Source organism: Giraffa tippelskirchi, chromosome 5, assembly GCF_054371585.1.
Source record: "Giraffa tippelskirchi isolate mGirTip1 chromosome 5, T2T-mGirTip1v1.2.pri, whole genome shotgun sequence".
Classification (NCBI taxonomy): Eukaryota; Metazoa; Chordata; class Mammalia; order Artiodactyla; family Giraffidae; genus Giraffa; species Giraffa tippelskirchi.
The window spans coordinates 94019094-94039481 of NC_137279.1; the positions used below are offsets into that span (position 1 = coordinate 94019094).

Below are 20388 nucleotides of genomic sequence, written 5' to 3' on the forward strand. Positions count from 1 at the left end.
CTGTGCATTGACACCTTTTATTCCCTGTGGATGTCCCCAGGGTTGCTGTTGACCCTGCAGCCAGATCAGAAGTTCCAGAAAGTGAAGGGATTTGGAGGGGCCATGACGGATGCTGCTGCCCTCAACATCCTTGCCCTGTCACCTGCTGCACGGAATTTGCTACTCAAATCGTACTTCTCTGAAGAAGGTGAGAAGGAAAGGGACAGGATGACATAGTGCAGTTGACACTTTGACCTTTCCTTTGACCCTGACATCCACCCATCCCTGACATTTGGGTCTCTGTTAATGCCCAGTGGGGAAAAAAATTGTCCTATCCTTCTGCTGAGTGCCAGGGGCCTCCAGCTCAGATAGTCTGTCCTTCACCCTGCACCCAAGTTCCCTTTGGCCCTGACTCAGGAATTTCTGCAGGAATTGAATACAACATCATCCGGGTCCCCATGGCCAGCTGTGACTTCTCCATCCGCACCTATACCTATGATGACAGCCCTGATGACTTCCAGTTGCTCAACTTCAGCCTTCCAGAAGAAGATGTCAAGCTCAAGGTGGGCACTCTGGCTGCCTCAGGCCCCAGCAGCATTGACGCGTGGTGGTTGAGGGGTCTCAGGCTAGAGCAGTTTGCCGAGAGACATAGAACTTGCCCCTGCCCTCTGTTGGGATGGGAGGGTAGAGGCTGATAGCTAGGCCAGATACACTGGTTGGGCCAGTCTGTTTATGTTCTAACTCTGGGTGTCTCTCCTCACTACTTTTGTTTCCAGATACCACTGATTCACCAGGCTCTGGAGTTGGCCAACCGCTCTATCTCACTCTTTGCCAGTCCCTGGACATCACCCATTTGGCTCAAGACCAATGGGGCCGTGAATGGGAAGGGGACACTCAAGGGTCAGCCAGGGAATCTCTACCACAAGACCTGGGCCAGATACTTTGTCAAGTAAGGAAACAGCAGGGCCATCGGGTCTGGACCAGCCTCCCCTCTCACACACCCTGGTCTGTTTCCCAACCCTTGACCTGTTCGGCTGCCAGATCTCAGCTCACCTTTCTACCTTCTGGGCCTTTCAGGCTTAGGCCCCTCAGTTTTCCCCATTCAGTCAGACCTCCTAGTCCCCAGGGTCCTGGTCCCCTTTCTTGCCCATGATCCCTCACACCCTTTCTCTCGCCAGGTTCCTGGATGCCTACGCTGAGCACAAGTTACGGTTCTGGGCAGTGACAGCCGAGAACGAGCCTACTGCAGGGCTCCTTAGCGGGTACCCCTTCCAGTGCTTGGGTTTCACTCCTGAGCACCAGCGAGACTTCATTGCCCGTGACTTGGGTCCCATCCTCGCCAACAGTACACACCGCGACGTCCGACTGTTCATGCTGGATGACCAGCGTTTGCTATTGCCTCACTGGGCCCAGGTGGTAAGGACCAGGACTCCTGTGGGTACCTTGTTGTTTAGATGCTCAGTTGTGTCTCTTTTTCGACTCCGTGGACTATAGTGCTCCAGGCTCCTCTGTCCATGGGATTTCCCAGGCAAGAATACCAGAGTGAGTTGCCATTTCCTTCCCCAAGGGATCTTCCTGACCCACAGATTGAACCTATATCTCCTTCTTGGCAGGCAGATTCTTTACCATGAGCCACCTGGGAAGCCCTTAGTACCCTAGTGACCCCAAATCCAGCATCCAGATGACTAGCTCCCAAACAGAGTGCCTTCCCTGCCCCAACTTTTGATTCCTAGAGTACCCTGGCTGGGGCCAGGTGCCCAGGTGGCACTCCTGGGATGCTGGGGGTAGTGGTGACCCCCCTCTGGATCTCCAGAGCCCCAAGAATCTCCCAGGTTGTCACTTTAACCCCCTCTAAGTTGTGTTCATCCTGCACCCACTTCTCAGGTTCTAGTGTCTCTTCCAGATCCCTTGTGTAGGACCCAGGCTCCATGGCTCTGTCTCCCCAGTAGCCCTTCCCTTTCTCTGTACAGGTGCTGACAGACCCAGAAGCAGCTAAGTATGTTCATGGCATCGCTGTACATTGGTACCTGGACTTCCTGGCTCCAGCAAAAGCCACCCTGGGGGAGACCCACCGCCTGTTCCCCAACACTGTGCTCTTTGCCTCAGAGGCCTGTGTGGGCTCCAAGTTCTGGGAGCAGAGCGTGCGGCTGGGCTCCTGGGATCGAGGGATGCAGTACAGTCACAGTATCGTCACAGTAAGCCACCTCAAGTCTCTGCTTCCACACAGCAGACCACCTTGGACCCCTCGCTAATATCACCAGGGGCTGACAGGGGCCTTCCTCTCCAGCTTTTCTCCAGCTCGCATACTCTTTGGGGCAAAATTTAGGGATATCATGATGCCCTCTATTGCCTTCCCTCCAGAGATCTGTGCACCCCATCACCTTGTTCTGAATGCTTGAGTGGTTGTATCTTCCTCAGATTTCTCAGTTTCTCTGGTGATGCCTCTGTTCTCAAAACCCCTCCCTCCTTAGATTTTTAGTTTTTGGCTGTGCTGGGTCCTCGTTGCCGCTCGGGCTTTCTCTCATTGCGGCAAGTGAAGGCTACTTTCTGGCCTTTGTGCACAGGCTTCTCATTGCAGTGGTTTTTCTTGTTGTGGAGCACAGGCTCTAGGCATGCCAGCATCAGTAGTTGTGGTGCATGGGCTTAGTTGCCCCACAGCATGTGGAATCTTCCTGGATCAGGGATCAAACCTGTGTCCCCCTACATCGGCAGGATACTTAACCACTGGACTACCAGGGAAGTCCCCTCCTTCGATATTAAGGACATAAAACACTCCCCTCCCAGGGCCAAGGCCCCACAGCCCATCTCCCTCATGTGACACTTAACAGTATTCACTGGGGGCCGAATGTGGAACCTTTGTCTCTGCCCTGTTCCTACCCTAGAACCTCCTCTACCATGTGGTCGGCTGGACTGACTGGAACCTTGCCCTAAATCCTGAAGGGGGACCCAACTGGGTGCGCAACTTTGTTGATAGCCCCATCATTGTGGATATCGCCAAGGACACATTTTACAAACAGCCTATGTTTTACCACCTTGGCCACTTCAGGTGAGTGGAAGGTGGGCATTCCCACTCCATGCCAGGACTGCATCTCCTGCACTGGGCTTGTATCACCCACTATGAGGGAGCAGGAAGGTGTGGAGAGTGGGAACCTTGGGAGGCTCGCATCTGTCCCTTTTGCACCTATAGGTAGGAAGTGACTAGATGGCATTTGAGACAGACAATTCCTGAATGCCTGATGCTGAGGCTATGAGGCAGGAGGGCAGGGCATTCCTTACTGCATGGCTGGAGGCCTGGGGAGTTAGGGCAGATCTTAGGAATGGTTCTGGGGGCCAGTGTGGGGGTGGGCAGGGTGGTGTAGATGGTAAGGAAGGTGACTTCTCAAGTGAGAGACTGATGGAAGCTACCCTCGGGGCTGGGGTCCCTGACAATGCCTGTTCCCACTTCAGCAAGTTCATTCCTGAGGGCTCGCAGAGAGTGGGGCTGGTTGCCAGTGAGAAGAGTGACTTGGACACGGTGGCACTGTTCCGTCCTGATGGCTCTGCGGTAGTGGTTGTGCTGAACCGGTGAGAGCAGCGGGGCCTGGGAACTGGGATGAAGACGAGACAGTGGGCTTGGCGGGATCACACACTATGCTTCTCCTCCCTACTTCCTCCAGCTCCTCTAAGGATGTGCCTCTCACCATCAAGGATCCCGCCGTGGGCTTCATGGAAACCGTCTCACCTGGCTACTCCATTCACACCTACCTGTGGCGTCGCCAGTGATGGAGCTGATACCCACACTTGCGCCTGGGCTCAGCATGGACATTAAAGGGACATGGTCAGCCCACGTGCTGTCTATGGCTACAGAGGGTACGGAGGACCAGGGGGAGCTTAAGTGACGTAAGCCCAGAGGCAGTGGTTTGGGTGACTCATTCTCCCCTCTAGTTGGTGCCAGGGGCTGGAGGCCCCTAGGGAAAGGATCGGGAAGCCCCAGTGGTCCTCCACCCCCATGCTTGTGTGAGCGTGTGCTATGCGCTGGTTGCCTGTGGAAACTGGGCCCCGGCCCAGGGTGAGCTCACTGTCTGTACAAACACAGGGGTGGGGGGTGGGGTGGATGAAGAGAGAGGTTAAGGAAAGGAAGAGAAGAGGAAAGCCGGACCCAAAACTGGGAACTGTTTGTCTTTCTTGGAGATGCAGAACCAGGCCTATGCAGATGTCAGCACCAACGCACAGGCAGTGAAAGAAGCCAAGCACCAGAGGGTAGACTCCAGCACCAGATGGCCCCTCTGGTACCACCTAGGAAAAATGGCAGCTTCTTAAAAGACAGAATGTCTGATCTCAGTCCATGTGAGCAGTTTTATTTCAGGGGGGTGGCACCCCATTTCCACCATACCAACAATGGGGAAACACAGGAGCCTCTGGAATGCATGACAGTAGAAAAATCAGTCCCGAGAGCATGAGGATAAATCATTCCTCTTCATCCTCCTCAGCCATGCCCAGGGCCTGGGTGCCTGGGGCCCGGGCGGGTGCTGCCCGCTGGATGGAGACAATGCCGCTGAGCAAGGCGTAGCCTGCCATGGCTGCCAGCCCCGCCAGCACAGTTAGGATCTGGTTCCGGCGCCGGTAGGGCTCCTCCTCAGTCTCTGGGTTCGCTGGTGTCTGGCGTGGAGGTGGTGCCTCAGCTGAGGGGAAGGGAAGGAAGGTGGGTGGGAGGCTGGTGCCTGGATCCCTGCCCACTCTCCCCCACCTTCCCACCCATCTGTCCCTTACCTCCTTCCCAGGGGAAGTACAGGCTGAGGATGTGGGTGCAATAGGCACAGAGGTTGTGCAGCCCCCGCAGGTGGGCCTGCAACTTCCCACTGGGCAGCTTTGCCTGTTGCAGCAGGGCCAAGTAGCTGAAGACGAAGGCATCCAGGGAGGCGGGGCTGCAGCAGAGAGAAAAGAGTGGGATGGAGAAGGGGAGAAATGGGGTCAGAAGAAGAGTCGGCCCTGGGAAGATAGGCTCTGGGCAGCGGGGGACCACCGGGGGAGCGGAGGACACACAGCTCTGGTCCTGGGGTGGGGAAAGTGCCCCAGGTGGCGCCAGCCTGGCCTTGAATGGGACTCTATCCCAGGGCTGCATAAAGGGCACATTGAGTGCCCCACAGCTCAGCAGGCCCGTCCTGGGCCTGGCGGCCCTCCCACCCTCCTGTACCACTGAGGCGGCTCCGGCCCCACACGCAGCCCTACCTTCACCAGACCCAGTGTCTGTGCTGAGCACCTCCTGTCCAGAGCTTGAGCCCCCACCCTAGCCCCTGTGGCTACATTTGAACCTGTATCTTCTTCCAAGCCACCTATGACTCCCCTGGAGTAAGACTCACGCATCTCCAAAGAAGAATTTCTGAGAGCCCAGGCGCTGAGAGAGAAGAGTCAGGCATTCTTGGGCCTCCTGGTATAGCTATGGGGAGGACACAAGGTCGGCTCGCGGCTGCGGGTGGGGTACCGCCTCCCTTCCCACACACTTGCCCCCTCCGCCATCATCCTGGGGGCTCCTGTCATACAACACCCTCCTGTCCCAGAGGTACCTCCTTCTCCAGCTCCTCCTCATCCTCAGACCTGTGCTCCCCACACAGCAGCTGCAGCCGTTCCATGTACTGCCGCTGCATGCGGCCAGGCAGGAAGAAGTTGAGGGGAAAGGGCATAGCCTCTGCATACCACTTCCGGGTCACTTCCACATAGTTCTTGGCGTCTACCCAAAAAGTATGTATCTGCATTGGGTATGTAGGAAGGAAGAGGCTGGTCTGAGCCACTGCACCTGCCAGAGCCAGGGTGGGATTCTGGTTCCCATGCTGGGTATGTGTGTGTGTCTGTGTGTTTCTGTGTTGGCCTGGGGACTCACCAGCACTGGGAGCAGCTTCTCCTCCAGCAAAGACATGAAGGCCAAGGTGTCTGCTCCTTGCCGGGCTGACAGGTCGTAATCAGCATTGTACTTCTGTGGAGGTAACGTCCATGGTGAGGTGGATGCTGGGGGTCTGCAGGGACACTTCCTCAAGGAGGGAGGCCTCCTGTCTGGCACCACCTAGCCTGACCTCTGAGTGCAGCAGAGGTAGAGCAAGGAGCGTTTATTGCGGAGGCCCCCTCGCTTGGGCCTAGTCAGTAGCCTGTTGCTGTTGGCGGAAAGCCTGGACCTTGGAGCCTGCTGGCCGTCAAGGTCCCGCGCCTACTGGGGGGAGGAAGGAAGGCCCAGCCACAAGCCAGGAGCAGCTCCCAGAGTTTCCACGGAAAGCTGGCGGGATGCCTGCTGACGGCAACTTTCTAACAGTAACTTCCCCAATCCAGACACCACAAAACTAGCAGAGCAGAATTCAGATGCAAGCTGGGCCTCAATCAATGCCTCAGGAACTAGGGGATGCCATCCTCACGCTCCCAGGACCCAGTGAACCCATGTCTAGGGCTCCCTGGCTTGTTCTCTCAATGCTTAGCTCTTGGCCGTTTCTTGTTTCATTCCATGGTCCAGGCGCCGCCACCACCACACACACATTCCAACCATACCCCCAGGTCTCAGCCTGCCACACCTTCCTAGGCTCCAGTGTCTGTTCCTCAGCACCCTCCTCCACATCCTGAGTAAACTTTGTCCCCAAGTAACCTCTTGAGTGTGATCGTTAAACCTCTCTGAGCCTTATTCTCCTCCATGGAATAGGGGTAATAATCTTTCTCTCAATGTGGCTGTGGTAGGAGAAAACTCTTTAGAAAGAGGGAAAGCTGCGCTCATACATAAGGAAACAGTGGCCCAGTCCCACCAGGAGTTTTGGCTTTTACCTGGATCCCTTCTCTCCATTCCTCTCAAGCCTCCATTAATTCCCCAGTTCCTCCACCTTTGGGAAAGTAGAAATGAATAAGAGGGGTCTACTTCTGACAGTATGTTCCCTTTTGGAACCAGACCATGAAAGCTGGAAGAGCCCTGAGAAAGTATCCTGGCTAAGCCCCTGGTCTTACAAATAAGCTTACAGCTCTGAGAGATTAAGCAATTTGCCCAAGGTGGTCACATAGCCAATGACAGAGTGAAAAGGAGAGCCTGGGCCTCTCTAGTCCTCTCATAATGCTCTTTCAACTTTCCCATCATAGCACTTGGCCTTGTCCATCCTGAGCCCCATATTATAAACCCTGACCTGGTCCCTGAAAAAAGAGCAATGGCCCTTAGAAATCTCTCTCTGATCCCATCTTCCACTCCCCCCAGCCCAACTGGTCTCATCTTTGAGGGCTTCATCTGTTATCTCCTACTCTCCTTTCCCTTCCATGTGTCAACAGCCTGTTCATTTCTCCCTCCCTGCCCAGCAGGCAGAAGGCACTGTGCCTCCAGATGTCTCGACAGTGGCCTAGTTGAATCTCTAGCCTACTGCATCACAGCAACATGTCTGTGTCTCCTCCACCAGACTACATGTTCCTTGAAGCCCTGGGTCACCTGCATCTGGTTTGGCATACACTTGGTACTCAATAAATGTGTGTGGCACTGAATTGACTGAACTTTTCTAGCTGGCAGCCACCCTACCCAAACCACCTACCTCTTTTCGAAGGTGGGTGATGATCTTGTGTGGTACTGAGATGACCTCTCCATGACTGGTCCGAAGGGCAGGCAGAGTTCCTGACATTGAGAAAGAAGTATGTCCACCAGACCCTTAGCCACCTATCCACACGTAGCCACAACACATCCTTGTCTGTCTTGTATACTTCCCCTTGTACACTCCCTTCCTCACCCCCCAGGAACGGTGGGTACCTGAAGGACTCCGCCAGGGGTTGGTGATCTTGTGCACCTTGAGTGGGGCACCAGTAAATCTAGCATAGGTCTGCAGGGAAGGAAGCAGAAGGCAGAGAGGCCAAGGACATGGCCCACACAGGGGAATCAAGACAAGAAATAACATTTATTGAATACCTTCTGTGCTATGCTCTACACTGAGGGATTGTTTCACACAAAAAAGGTAGACATTATTGTTCCCATTTTACAACGGGCAAACACAGGGCTTAGAGAAGTTATGGACATGTCCCTGGTTACAAATCAGTCAGGAAAACCCTTCCCTCTTATATCCCCTCCTGCCATCTACCTGGTGAACACCTAGCCTCACTTGGAAGCATTGGCCATTCCTTCTTGGGCAGTCTGTTTGGTCTGTTCCTACTTATACTTTAGCATCTGAACATTTTATTACACTTGTTTGCTGATGTGTCTAACTTTATGTAAACAATTCTAGGCGAGGGACCAAATGCTATTCATCTTTGCATGCCAATGTTTGGTATCTGAAAGAAGCCTAATACAATGAAATTAGTAGAATGAAAATGAAAGAGTGAATGAGTTAACTAGTTTGACTCCAAAGCTCTTTCTACAGAGCCTTAGCTGTGAGCCTTTTGGTTCAATAAACAATAACTTCGGTAAATGCCGTTGAGTGAGGAGGAAGGGGAGACTGAGAAGGCATTAATGCCAAGCGAGAGAACCTTGAGATCATCCAGGCTTTGTAAACCTCCGGATGAAGAAACGGCGCCCAGAGAAAAGGGACCGTCCCAAGGTCACATAGCCAGTAAATGGATGTTTAAGAACTAAAATTCATCTTCTGAACCCCCAACCGGCCTCTTTCCATTGCTAAACAAAACCTAGGCTACCAAGGCACCGAACAGAGTTCATACCGGCCAGGCACACTCTTTGATTGCCTCAGTTTACCGCTCTGTGCCCGTACTGAGGCGCCCGGGCAAAATTTGGATGATCGGCTAGTCCGGCCCCCTCCCCAGTCCTCCAGGGCTCAGCAGAGAGCGCCGGCGCCACCCCTCACCAGCACGGCCAGGCTGTCCAGGTCCACTGACGGCAGCCCCCAGCCCCCTGACCAGCAGAACAGCTCCATGGGCGCCGCCATCTTGCCTGCCCTCTGTCCCGGAAGCACCTCCCCCTGCGCTTCAGCCCTCCACTGTGTGGATCCGCCCCCCTCCCTTTCGGCAGATCGCGGTCGGGACCCAGGGGAGGCCGTCAGGAGGGCGCGGCTTATCCAGGCCCGAGAGGCGGTCTGAAAACGGCGTGGGGCGGAGCCGAGGGCTTCTAGGGAGGGCGGCTGCCGCCTGATCCGAAGGGGGGAAGGGTCCTCAGCCTTGCGCGCCTTGGAGAATAAGGGTGCCCCGATGGAGGGGACCCCTGAACTCCCGAGGACGCGGTGGGAGCCGGAGAAGGGGATTTTGTGCTCCATGACGGGTTCTGGGGGTCCTCGCAAATCTGCAAGACGTCTGGGCTGCTCTGGGGCCCCTTAGGGCTCGGCCCCGAGCGGGGGCTGCGGGGGGGTCCCCCGGGCCGCATGTTTTCCACAGCGCGTTATGTTTGGAACCAGCCCCGCGCCTCTTGTTGCCATGGAAACAAAACAGGGGCGGTGGCGGCGGCCGTAGCGAGGCCGGGCTGGGGCCTGTGTGTGTGGGGGGAGGGGAGGTGGGGCTCGCGGGCTGTTGCCTTGGTAACGGGAACTGAGGCGCCCCTCTGCCTCATCCGGGTCACGGCCTGTCCGCCAGTACCCCCTAGTGTTCCCAGTCTAGCCCCCGGTCCCTGGCCGGTCCTCTGATCTACTTCTGTCCTTGGTGTCCCTTTCCTCTTTCCTGATTTCTTCACTCCAGCCTCACTGACCACTGTTTTAGGCTCTCCCTCCAGTTCCCACCGGACGCTTCCAGATTCCAAGTTTTCCTAGGAGTGAGGGGAAAATGGAGGCACAAGCACAAGTCATGGGACCCCCCCAACCCCCCATCCTGATGAAGAGCACTTGCTCTATCCGAGCAGCAAACTTCATTCCATACGGACATCCCCTGGGCACTATAGCAAGCTAGTTTCGGCCACTCCCTTGGAATTCTCTCATGCCAGCTGTGGAATAATGCCCACTGTCTGGCACTACCCCTGCCAAGGGTTCCTGCTTTCCCCAACTGTGGCTTCCAGAAAACAGTAGCATTCGGTAGCAGCCCCCAACAGCGAGATGCCTGGAGATGCGGAGAAAGGGAGGCACCTGGGGGAGAGCACCATCAGGGAGAGGCGGGAGGTTAGGAGGCCTCCAGGACTCTTCCCCAGTGCCCCCGGTTCCCAGGGCTGGGGATGTCTCCAGGGTGATTGGCAGCTCTTTGTTTCAGCCCCCCCTCACCGCCTGCCGGCCCCCCCCCCTTCAACTCCCCCTTCCAGTCCCTCCGCCCCCCGCTCCTGCTCTCCGCCTAGCCTTTTCCCCTCCCAGCCGCCTGCCTGCCAGGGGTAGTGAGCCGGCGAGCGGCATGGAGACACAGGAACTTCGGGGGGCCCTGGCTCTTCTCCTCCTTTGCACTTTCGCATCTGCCAGTCAGGACCTGCAGGGTAAGCCTGTACCAATCCTCTTAGCCCCTTCTCTGCCTCCTCCCCATTTGCCCCCAGCCTACTAGCAAGGAACATGTGGGCCAAAGGAGAGGGGAGAGTCCTGAAATTGAATCAGAGGGAAGAGTTGATGAAATTATGGCCCTGTGGGGGAGGAGTGGGAGCTGGCCAGGGTCAGCATGAGGCCAGGGCAGAGGACTCAGGGACTGGATGCTAGCTAGGGCTGCCTGGCTGGGTTGGTTGTCTGAGCATCCTCAGGCACCCCATGGTCTGGGAGAGCAGCTCAAAGGTGGGCTTCTTCCACCCCTGGGTTCCTGGCTGCCTAAGAACAGGATGGGGGTGGGGAGCAAGAGGTCTGGGCTCTCCTGGAGGTCTGGTGGTGGGATGGGCCTGTGGGTGTGGGAGAGGTAGTTGGAGCAGATGACACAGGCACAGATTCTTTACTGGCTGGAAGGGAAACCACAGATTGGCCAGGACACAGGAGGCAGAGGAGCTGGGTCCTACGTTCCTGTGGGAGAGAGCCAGACAGTAGGAGGGTCACAGCCTTCAGTGGGCAGCTGTTCTCATCTAGACCGAGTGCGCTGAACCCCCAGGATGGGAGGAGGGGCACTGGAGTGTGGGATGAGCCAAACCCAGCGGTGTAAAGAGAAACTGCCTTCCCATTTCTGTGCTGTGGGCACCAGGTGCTTCTCCTGCCGGAAATCAGCATAGTGACTCCTTTGCGCCACCTAGTGGGAGCATCTCAAGTTTGTGGGGTTCTGTTTCTTGTATTTTCACGTGAGCCTCAGGCCTGCTGGTTCTCGGAGTGGCAATAAGGGAGGCCCAATGCCTTGTCCTCTGATAGCAACAAGGGTTGGATTTCAAGGGGTAGTGAACACTATGGGGTGGTGATAACGGATTCCCCACCCGTGAAGGCTCAGAGGAGGGGCAGGCCTTAGCATTTGACGGGGGTCTGACCTTGATCATCCCTGCCTGGCCAGTGATCGACCTGCTGACGGTGGGTGAGTCCCGGCAGATGATAGCTGTGGTGGAGAAGATCCGGACGGCCCTGCTCACCGCTGGGGACATCTATCTCTTGTCCACCTTCCGCCTGCCCCCCAAGCAGGGAGGTGTCCTCTTTGGCCTCTACTCTCGCCAGGACAACACACGATGGCTGGAGGCCTCTGTCGTCGGCAAGATCAACAAAGGTGACTAGTGGGCATCTCCTTTCCTGCAGTGGTGACCCCTTTGAGCACTCTTCCTCATCCCCATTCTCAGAGCCCTCTTAATTCTCCTTGGGCTCCACTGGGGACTGAGGACCCATCAGGCTATGTCCAGGCACCAGGGCACCTGGTACTTAGGAGGTGCCTCAGGAGGCCAGGCGCCCAAGAAATGGGGTGAGGCATCTGTGGGTGTGGGGAGTTGGATGTGGGATGTCTGGGGGGGGAGGGGAGGCTTGTCTTTGTGCCCCAGCAGTGGTATAGAGGTCCCTGGGACAGTTCAGGGGGTGTGGAACCAGTTGCCATCCTAGCAGGGGATAGAGTGGCTTCATGTGATCAGATGGCGTGATAGAGTGGTAATGGATAGATAGGTCAATCTGATAACACTGAAGGATAGAGGACAGAGTGATCCGATGACACTGAAGACTAAGAAAGTCCTAGTCTTTGAATCAATTTGAAAAACATTTTTCATATACCTATTATGTACAAGGTATTGAGAGATACATAGCTGAGTAAGCACTGACAGCCCTAGAGATGTGGTATCCAGAACTGATCCAAGGCTCAGCTGGGAGACAGAGGCTGGGGGACAGTGCGCATACTGACCTCCCCTTCTGGGCAGTGCTGGTGCGGTACCAGCGGGAGGATGGCAAAGTGCATGCAGTGAACCTCCAGCAAGCAGGCCTGGCTGACGGGCGCACACACACGGCTCTCCTGCGACTCCGAGGTCCGTCCAAACCCAGCCCTGCCCTGCAGCTCTATGTGGACTGCAAACTGGGCGACCAGCATGCTGGACTTCCGGCACTAGCCCCCATTCCTCCAGCAGAGGTCAATGGGCTGGAGATTAGGACTGGACAGAAGGCTTATTTGAGGATGCAGGTGAGCAGAAAAGGAAGACCCTCTGAGTGTCGATGAATAGTTTGCACCGGTGGGAGGAGGAGTTGGTAGGTCCTCCCCCATGACAGTGTTTCTCTCCCCACCCAGGGCTTCGTGGAATCCATGAAAATGATTCTGGGCGGGTCCATGGCCCGGGTTGGAGCCCTGAGTGAGTGTCCATTCCAGGGAGACGAGTCCATCCACAGTGCAGGTAACACATGCTTCTGTGAGCTGGCATCCTGGGCCCCAGCCCGGCCATCTTTGATACTTTCCATCCTCTTGACGTCTCTTCCCCTTAACACCAGTTCTTTTGGGTCACCTATTCCTCATCTATTCCTGGGGCTTCTTGACTCTGTTACCCCAAATCTCCTTCACCTCTGACTCTGTGATCTCCAAATAATACATTCCCAGGAGGCACGGGTCAACAAAATCTCCGTTAAGGTCATCCTGCCTATCAGGGTGGCCAGAAAAATAGATCCCCTCCCCAAAAAAGAGTATAACTCTGAAGACCTTTGAGTGGGGGTAAGGAAGGTAGTGGCTTGGTCTTTCTGGGTTGACTGAGCTAAGGGTCCTTTTTAGTTCCCACTGGCATCTGTCACCTACCAGCAGTTTCCCTAAGCATTCCTCATCTGCCTGGTCTCTCTGACAAGGATACTCAGAGGTTCTTAAGTAAATAAAATGCCCACTTCTCCCAGATATTTCAAAGAGCCCTTGCAGTGGAAGCTCGAGAGGAAGGAAATGGAATGTATTGGGGCCCTGGCCCTGCCTCAGGTCACCTCTCACTTGGATCCCTTCTGCCACACCATGCCTGGGAACAGGAGGATCTGGGTCTTGACTGTGAGGCAGCTCCCTTAGAGGGATGGACCCTCATCCAGTGGAAGGAGCTGGTGGGGCTGGCCCATCACCACTGCCCTCCTGCCATTCATACTACATCTTTATTTCAAGGCACCAGCCCTTTTCTCCTTCCTCTTCCTCAACCAGCCAGGCCCCTCCTCACATCTCCACCCTCTGTTTTCTTGTTCTCTCTAGTGACCAACGCACTCCACTCCATCCTAGGTGAGTAGGCCATGCCAAGATGAAGGGGCATGAGGGTGGGGAGGAGATACAGCAGCCTGAAATGAAGTCCTCTTCAGCCAGGAATAGGGTGGGGTTTAAAGGTCGGGGGTGGGCAACAGCGGCAGCACCCGGCTTATTACCCAGAGGGATCAGGGCTGGTGCCCCAGTTCTGAGCCTCTCTGCACCCTGGACCCTGACAGGGGAGCAGACCAAGGCCTTGGTCACCCAGCTCACCCTCTTCAACCAGATCCTGGTGGAACTGCGGGATGACATCCGAGACCAGGTTTACTGGGCCGGTGAAGGGTGGCACTGATTCTGGGTGGGGTGGCAGGTGCCAAGAGCTGACTCCTCCCCATCCTTCTGTCTACCAGGTGAAAGAAATGTCCCTGATCCGAAACACCATCATGGAGTGTCAGGTGTGCGGTGAGTGGGAGAGTAGGGGAGGGCTCCACATAGCATCAGTGTGCTCTCCACCTCCCAGGGCTTTAGCCTCCACTTCTGGTGAACTAACTGGTGACCTCTGGGTGGCTTTGACTGTGTCCAAACCCACCCCCCAGGCTTCCACGAACAGCGTTCCCACTGCAGCCCCAACCCCTGCTTCCGAGGCGTGGACTGCATGGAAGTGTACGAGTACCCCGGCTACCGCTGTGGGCCCTGCCCTCCTGGCCTGCAGGGCAATGGCACTCACTGCACAGACATCAATGAGGTGAAGAGGGCCCTTTCTGGAAGGACATAGAAAGCTGGGGTGAGGGAGTTATCAGAGGCCCAAGAAGGTGGGGTGAATGTTGGTCAGAAGCAGAGGAACCTGGCTGGAAACCAAAAAAAGAGGTGAGAAGGGAAGGAGACAGGTCTGGGACAAAGACTACAAGGTCATGGAGGGAAGGAGCTGGGAGCTCAGCAGGAAACCCACAGGAGGCCAGAGTGGGATCAGAGCACGATGAAGTTGGGAGAGGGAAGGCCTGCAAACAGGGAGACTAGAAACAGTGGTCCTGGGATCACAGGCGGGGACCTGACCCCTTCTTCCTTGTCTGATCTCCAGTGTGCTCACGCGGACCCTTGTTTCCCGGGCTCCAGCTGCATCAACACCATGCCTGGCTTCCACTGTGAGGCCTGTCCCCGAGGCTACAAAGGCACACGGGTGTCTGGTGTGGGCATTGACTACGCCCGGGCCAGCAAACAGGTCAGGGTGGGCAGAGTACATGGACAAGAGATCTGGGCCTTGCAGGGATGGGCGCTTCCGGGTTGGTTGTCAAGCCCTTGGGATAAATGGGATGAGGCTCCTGGCTTACCTGCTAGCTTTGTATTGGTTTTGGGTCTGGGCTTCATGTCCGTGTTCACAGATAAGGCCATACGAGTGATCCCTTCTATACCTGAGGAGACCCAGAGTAAGTCTGGTTCTACCCCAAGTCTGCTCCTTCAGGTCTGCAACGATGTTGACGAATGCAATGATGGTAACAATGGTGGCTGTGACCCAAACTCCATCTGCACCAATACTGTGGTGAGCTGAACACTCTGCATGCATGGGTGGTGGGACAGTGCAACCCCGTCCTCAGATTTCCTGCTCCCCTCCTCCTTTTCTACCCAGGACGTTATGCGTGGTAGGTGTTCCACATGGACTGGTTTGGAATTCTGATTCTGCCTCTTACTAGCCTTTAGCAAGTTATTTACCTTTACTGGGTTTCAGCATCCCCCCTTGAAAAATGGGGCTCTTATTCCCCTTGAAAGGTTGTCAGGAGAACTAAAAGAGATAAGTGATAGACCTGGCCTGTCATCTGTGAGGGTCCCTCCTACACGCCTCAAGGGATGGGGATAATGTTGGTCATGGTGGGCTGACCCTCCTTCCTGAGACACTGCCTCCCTCCCTCCTCCTAGGGCTCTTTCAAGTGTGGTCCATGTCGCTTGGGCTTTGTGGGTAACCAGAGCCAGGGCTGCGTCCCAGCCCGGACCTGCCACAGCCCAGCCCACAGCCCTTGCCACGTCCACGCTCACTGTCTCTTCGAACGCAATGGTGCAGTGTCCTGCTCGGTGAGCTAGGCCTAGGGTTCACAAGAAACAGGGGATTTGGGGAAAGGGGTAGGGCTAAGGACCATGTCTAGGGACTGGTATGGGGGCTTGTATGGGAAAGGGAGGTGGGCCTGGGCCCAGAAACTGGTTAGTAAGAATAGAGCCTGAAGAAGGTGGGGTGGGGAGCCAACCCAGACCACTAACTCCCACCCTTTGTGTTGCCTCAGTGTAACGTGGGCTGGGCCGGAAATGGGAATGTGTGTGGACCCGACACGGACATCGATGGCTACCCAGACCAGGCACTGCCCTGCATGGACAACAACAAACACTGCAAGCAGGTGCAAGGGGCAGGCAGGCGAGCGAGCAGGGCAGGGCGCCCCAGGCTGGGACAGAACAGAACTCATCCATCCATTTCCTCTCCCTGACCTTTAGGACAACTGCCTTCTGACACCCAACTCTGGGCAGGAAGATGCTGATAATGATGGCGTGGGGGACCAGTGTGATGATGATGCTGATGGGGATGGCATCAAGAATGTTGAGGTGGCTCCTAGATGTCCTGCCCCTTCCAGCTCCTCGGCAACTCTGTTGCCTTATCCCATAACCCCGTCCCCCTCGGCCACTGGCAGCTCCCAAGGAGGGGCCCTAGAGCTCCACATTAGGGAGGCATAAGCCTGGTACCCAGAATGAGGTGGACTACATGGAAGTTGGGTGGGTGGGATTGCACCACACAAGTGGACCATTGCAGGGGTGGTGACTGTAGACAAGGGTACAGGGACAAGGATGGTGCAAGGTGGCCAGTGGTTCAAGGGAGGCTTGACTCTTTGCCTCCCACCCCAGGACAACTGCCGGCTGTTCCCCAACAAGGACCAGCAAAACTCAGATACAGATTCATTTGGTGATGCCTGTGACAACTGCCCCAACGTTCCCAACAATGACCAGAAAGACACAGATGGCAATGGGGAAGGGGATGCCTGTGACAACGACGTCGATGGCGACGGTGCAGGCCTGGGGCTGCGGGGAGGCTGGGAGCCCTGTGAAGAATCTGGATAGGGTGGCAATGAAGCGGGGAGGCTGAGAATTCCGGAAGGGTGACACTTGGGGGAAGTCAGACTGGGTGAGAGATTACCTATGGCAGATGTCAGTGGGCATGTGAAGGAGGGTGTGGGGTTAGGCAAGGAGAGGGCAAAAGGATGAGACAAGCTCCAGGCAGATTTCCTGACCCACTGTCCTCTGGATGGGAGACAAAGCCCAGGACTTGCACCAACCTAGAAGACAAGAGTGTGACTATGTTCTAGTGGTAACCCTGTGTGACCCCCATTATATTCCAGGCATCCCCAATGGACTGGACAACTGCCCTAAAGTCCCCAACCCCCTGCAGACAGACAGGGATGAGGATGGGGTGGGAGATGCTTGCGACAGCTGCCCTGAAATGAGCAATCCCACCCAGGTACAGGGGAATGGAGAGGGCAGGGAAGGGGTGGGTGACTGGTGGATGAAGCCCAGCCCTTTGGATGGGAAGTGGTCAGGTCACCCTCTTTAGAATTCTCAAAAGGATATGGTGAGAGCAGGTCCCTCTCTCTCAGACAGATGCAGACAGTGACCTGGTGGGAGATGTCTGTGACACCAATGAAGACAGGTAGGGTTTGGGCCAAGAGATGGAAATTTAGGGGATACTTTACCTTCCTCTAGTATGTTCTCAATCCCCTCTAGGGTCCAACTTTAACTCTCCACTACTGTTGAGCAGGAGGCGATGCCCATAGTCTACCTCTCATTCCTACTGCTGAACCTCCGCCTCATCTGGCTGACTGCAAGGGGTCTGGCTGAATGGAGGGTATACCCCAGAGAGATTCCTAAGCAGAAGAGTGGGGAAGGATGCAGTACCTTTAAAAGCCTTTATTTGGTGCCTGTTCTTCTGGACAGTGATGGGGATGGACATCAGGACACCAAGGACAACTGCCCACAGCTGCCCAACAGCTCCCAGCTGGACTCAGACAATGACGGACTTGGAGATGAGTGTGATGGGGACGATGACAATGACGGTGTTCCGGATTACGTGCCTCCTGGTCCTGATAACTGTCGCCTGGTACCCAATCCCAATCAGAAGGACTCAGATGGTAAGGCTGGGGTCGCCAGAGGATTGGACTGGTGTGGGGTTTGTTCAGGGAGAGGTGGCAAGCCTTGCTGGGGAGAGAGGTCGACACCTCAAGGCCTGAGGTGGGAGTGTTGGCTAGTGGCAGTGGCCAGGGCCTCCCTGAGTACCTGGCTTCATCCTGCCCAGGCAATGGCGTCGGTGATGTGTGTGAGGATGACTTTGACAATGATGCAGTGGTCGACCCCCTGGATGTGTGTCCTGAAAGTGCAGAGGTAACCCTCACGGATTTTCGTGCCTATCAGACCGTGGTCCTGGATCCTGAGGGTGATGCTCAGATTGACCCCAACTGGGTCGTGCTCAACCAGGTACTAGGGCAGTAAGCTGGGTGGGTGCTGTCAGACCTGACTAGTAGGCAGAGCCTAGGGAGGGCAGCGCACTGGAACCAGGGCTTTTGTCTTTACTGCACACCACCAGGGCATGGAAATTGTTCAGACCATGAACAGTGACCCCGGCCTGGCAGTTGGTATGTAAGGGGCACCCAATTCAGCAATTTCAATAATTTCCAAATGGAGGGGTCCTACAAGCAGAGGATGGGCCACTGCCTTCCCACTGGGCATCCCATCCCACCCCAACCCCACAATGGGAGTTAGCAGTTTTGCTACCCCTGCCCCTGATCCCACCTCGCCTCCCACCCACCCCCAGGATACACAGCCTTCAATGGTGTGGACTTTGAAGGCACATTCCATGTGAACACTGTGACCGATGATGACTACGCAGGCTTTCTCTTCAGTTATCAGGACAGCGGTCGATTCTACGTGGTCATGTGGAAGCAAACGGAGCAGACCTACTGGCAGGCTACGCCCTTCCGGGCTGTTGCCCAGCCAGGGCTACAGCTCAAGGTCCCACAATTGCCCAGATTCCCTAGTCCAGGGCCCTTTCCCAAGCCCTCCCCCACCAACCCTGGGGCCTCCCCCACCACCTGAGCAGGGGGAAGCCTCTTACCCAGACATCTGGCCTGGAGGTGGGCTCCTTGGGGCTCCAGAATATTCTCCTGACTCCCTTTTCCACCTGCACTTACCAACCTGTTGTCTTCCCTTACTCTGGTACTATGGTTGACCCACTGTCTTTGCTGATGCCCCGTAGGCAGTGACATCAGTGTCTGGCCCAGGTGAGCACCTCAGGAACGCCTTGTGGCATACAGGCAATACTCCTGATCAGGTACGACTGCTGTGGACTGATCCACGAAATGTGGGCTGGCGTGACAAGACCTCCTACCGCTGGCAGCTGCTGCACCGGCCTCAAGTTGGCTATATTCGGTGAGGGGAAGGGCTGAGCCCTCCCAAGAGACCCCAGGCCCAGCCTTTCCTTCCTTTCCAGCTGGGATTCACCAGTGACTTCCCCTCTACTCACTGGCGTGGTGCCATGGGCCTGGACTGGAACCACTTCTCTCTACCTCCCCTCTCACCACAGACTAGCCCTGGCCCTGCTTGCTTCTTAACATCAGGCACTCTGGGCTCTGGTGCTGCTAAGGACCTAACAATGTTAGGCAAGCCCTTCTTTTGCCGTGTTCCATTTCCCTCTCTGTAAAATGAGGGTGTATCTGGGAGCCTCCAAAGCCCAGGCCAGTCTGTGAAGAGGCACATCAATCCACCTCATCAGTGGTCCAGCCCAGAACCTGCCTCATCAGAGTCTGACTGGAAGGGATCATCATTTACAGAAGAGCCAACGGAAGCCCAGACTCTGCACAGCACCTCTCAGTAGCCAGGCTGAGGCCTCTCAGCTCAGCTCTCGGTCCACAACTTAGCATTTCCTAGTTGGTGGGGATGACAGGGAAGGGAGGGGAAATGGCCCAGAGCCCGGAGTGCAGGGACTTGGGTTGGTTCCCCTTTAAGGTGCCTGGGGCTGCGGGGTGCCAGGGAAGGGGATGGTGGGGGTGGACTAGAGCCTGGGAAGCGGGTGACTTCACCCCCCAGCCCATTGTACTAATCGTCATGGCAACTCAATCCTTGCTCGGAATGCGGCTGGTGCTTTGAGATGCAAAGGGGGCTGGACAAAGAGCCAGGGGCCCCAGGCCTGAGAAAAGCACCCCTCCTTCCCCCCTTTCCTTCCTCCATTTTCCCCACCTCCCTTCTCTCTCAGGCCCGGTGAGCCCTAGGAGGGTTGGGGATGAACAGGGCTGGGTCATGGTGGCGCAGTGCCCACTGGCACCTAGCACCAATGGACACTCCTATCCCGGACAGGGTGAAGCTTTATGAGGGTCCCCAGCTAGTTGCCGACTCTGGGGTGATCATTGACACATCCATGCGAGGGGGGCGTCTTGGTGTATTCTGCTTCTCCCAAGAAAACATCATTTGGTCCAATCTCCAGTATCGATGCAATGGTGAGGCTCTAGATGGAGATCAGCCTGACCTCTTGTCCCCTCATGGGAGAGTCACATCTTCTGACCTTAATCATATCTCCTTTCTCAGACACAGTTCCCGAGGACTTTGAGCCATTCCGGAGGCAGCTGCTTCAGGGAAGAGTGTGAAGAGGTGGCCACTGGATTCAGAATCCTGATTTTAGACCCTCGGGTCTTGGGGTCCATCCTGGAGTCTAATTTACAGCCCCTCAGCTAAACACCGACCCTCCTCTGGCACCCACCACGAGTTCAGCCCCAGAGGGGTGGTGATCCCACTGTTCAGGAGATGGGAAGTTTTCAAGGGGGTATTTTCTCAGGCACTAACCCCAGGAAAGATAACAGCACATTGCCATAAAGTTTCAGTTCTTTTCTAAGCCAGTGCAGTTACTTATTTTAGGGATTTTCCGGGGCAGGGAGAGGACTAGCAGAATGTAAGTTAGAGATCTAGAGGGAGTTTGGTGAGGAAGGTGTGGACGGGGAC

General features: G+C 55.8%; 3 protein-coding genes and 2 long non-coding RNA genes across 18 annotated transcripts in view; 2 read left to right on the top strand and 3 right to left on the bottom strand.

The window, feature by feature from the left end:
* The window catches only part of GBA1 (glucosylceramidase beta 1), an 18260-nt gene extending 13961 nt beyond the window's left edge, over positions 1–4299 (top strand). The window contains exons 5-13 of one of the 3 annotated variants that reach the window (XR_014054933.1): positions 41–187; positions 409–542; positions 756–928; positions 1158–1395; positions 1950–2174; positions 2862–3025; positions 3427–3543; positions 3636–3828; positions 4156–4299. Coding sequence is in view for 2 of the 3 variants with exons in the window: in XM_081494326.1 (XP_081350452.1) it covers positions 41–187; positions 409–542; positions 756–928; positions 1158–1395; positions 1950–2174; positions 2862–3025; positions 3427–3543; positions 3636–3741 (1304 nt within the window). In the remaining variant the exon portion in view is untranslated. Of the gene's footprint in view, positions 1–40; positions 188–408; positions 543–755; positions 929–1157; positions 1396–1949; positions 2175–2861; positions 3026–3426; positions 3544–3635 lie in introns of all 3 variants that reach the window. The other 2 variants (XM_081494326.1, XM_081494327.1) reach the window with 2 other exon arrangements.
* Positions 4290–9294, bottom strand: MTX1 (metaxin 1). The gene is made up of 8 exons (XM_081494398.1): positions 8754–9294; positions 7712–7781; positions 7500–7579; positions 5837–5929; positions 5523–5705; positions 5319–5395; positions 4729–4883; positions 4290–4640 (listed from the first exon to the last, which is right to left on the bottom strand). The coding sequence occupies exons 1-8, from the start codon at positions 9156–9158 to the stop codon at positions 4426–4428; spliced, it is 1278 nt and encodes a 425-aa protein (XP_081350524.1). The 5' UTR covers positions 9159–9294; the 3' UTR covers positions 4290–4425.
* THBS3 (thrombospondin 3) lies at positions 8888–20281 on the top strand. Of its 11 annotated transcripts, none has more exons than XR_014054923.1 (23): positions 8888–10288; positions 11266–11472; positions 12104–12360; positions 12466–12568; positions 13387–13413; positions 13614–13696; positions 13785–13836; positions 13971–14119; positions 14453–14593; positions 14834–14911; positions 15286–15438; positions 15645–15755; positions 15850–15957; positions 16255–16414; positions 16746–16864; positions 17001–17053; positions 17338–17531; positions 17696–17874; positions 17984–18032; positions 18212–18408; positions 18653–18677; positions 19750–19889; positions 19978–20281. XR_014054923.1 is itself a non-coding variant. In XM_081494219.1 (23 exons), exons 1-23 carry the CDS (start codon positions 9934–9936, stop codon positions 20034–20036), a joined length of 3162 nt encoding a protein of 1053 aa, XP_081350345.1. In that variant the 5' UTR covers positions 8888–9933; the 3' UTR covers positions 20037–20281. The 11 variants fall into 11 exon arrangements, 10 of the variants coding, with proteins under 10 accessions (XP_081350345.1, XP_081350350.1, XP_081350346.1 ...); XM_081494219.1 differs by having other exon boundaries at positions 16746–16883; positions 17005–17053; positions 18653–18825; XM_081494224.1 differs by having other exon boundaries at positions 18653–18825.
* Positions 17287–19467, bottom strand: LOC145507607 (uncharacterized). Its single transcript, XR_014054969.1, has 3 exons — positions 18512–19467; positions 17677–18320; positions 17287–17497 (listed from the first exon to the last, which is right to left on the bottom strand). It is a non-coding gene; the product is annotated as an uncharacterized LOC145507607 (long non-coding RNA).
* LOC145507611 (uncharacterized) overlaps positions 19812–20388 on the bottom strand; it is a 1356-nt gene continuing 779 nt past the window's right edge. For both annotated transcript variants that reach the window (XR_014054972.1, XR_014054973.1), the window contains exon 2: positions 19812–20015. This is a non-coding gene — a long non-coding RNA (uncharacterized LOC145507611). The remainder of the gene's footprint in view (positions 20016–20388) is intronic.

Coding starts and splice junctions, on each gene's coding strand:
- MTX1 (XM_081494398.1), bottom strand. CDS start 9,158: ATGGAGCACAAAATCCCCTTCTCCGGCTCCCACCGCGTCCTCGGGAGT. Junction 7,580..7,711: donor CCCCTGGCGGAGTCCTTCAG/GTACCCACCGTT, acceptor TCTCAATGTCAG/GAACTCTGCCTGCCCTTCGG. Junction 4,641..4,728: donor GTACTTCCCCTGGGAAGGAG/GTAAGGGACAGA, acceptor CCTTCCCCTCAG/CTGAGGCACCACCTCCACGC.
- THBS3 (XM_081494219.1), top strand. CDS start 9,934: ATGCGGAGAAAGGGAGGCACCTGGGGGAGAGCACCATCAGGGAGAGGC. Junction 15,958..16,254: donor ATGGCATCAAGAATGTTGAG/GTGGCTCCTAGA, acceptor CTCCCACCCCAG/GACAACTGCCGGCTGTTCCC. Junction 17,875..17,983: donor ACTGGGTCGTGCTCAACCAG/GTACTAGGGCAG, acceptor GCACACCACCAG/GGCATGGAAATTGTTCAGAC.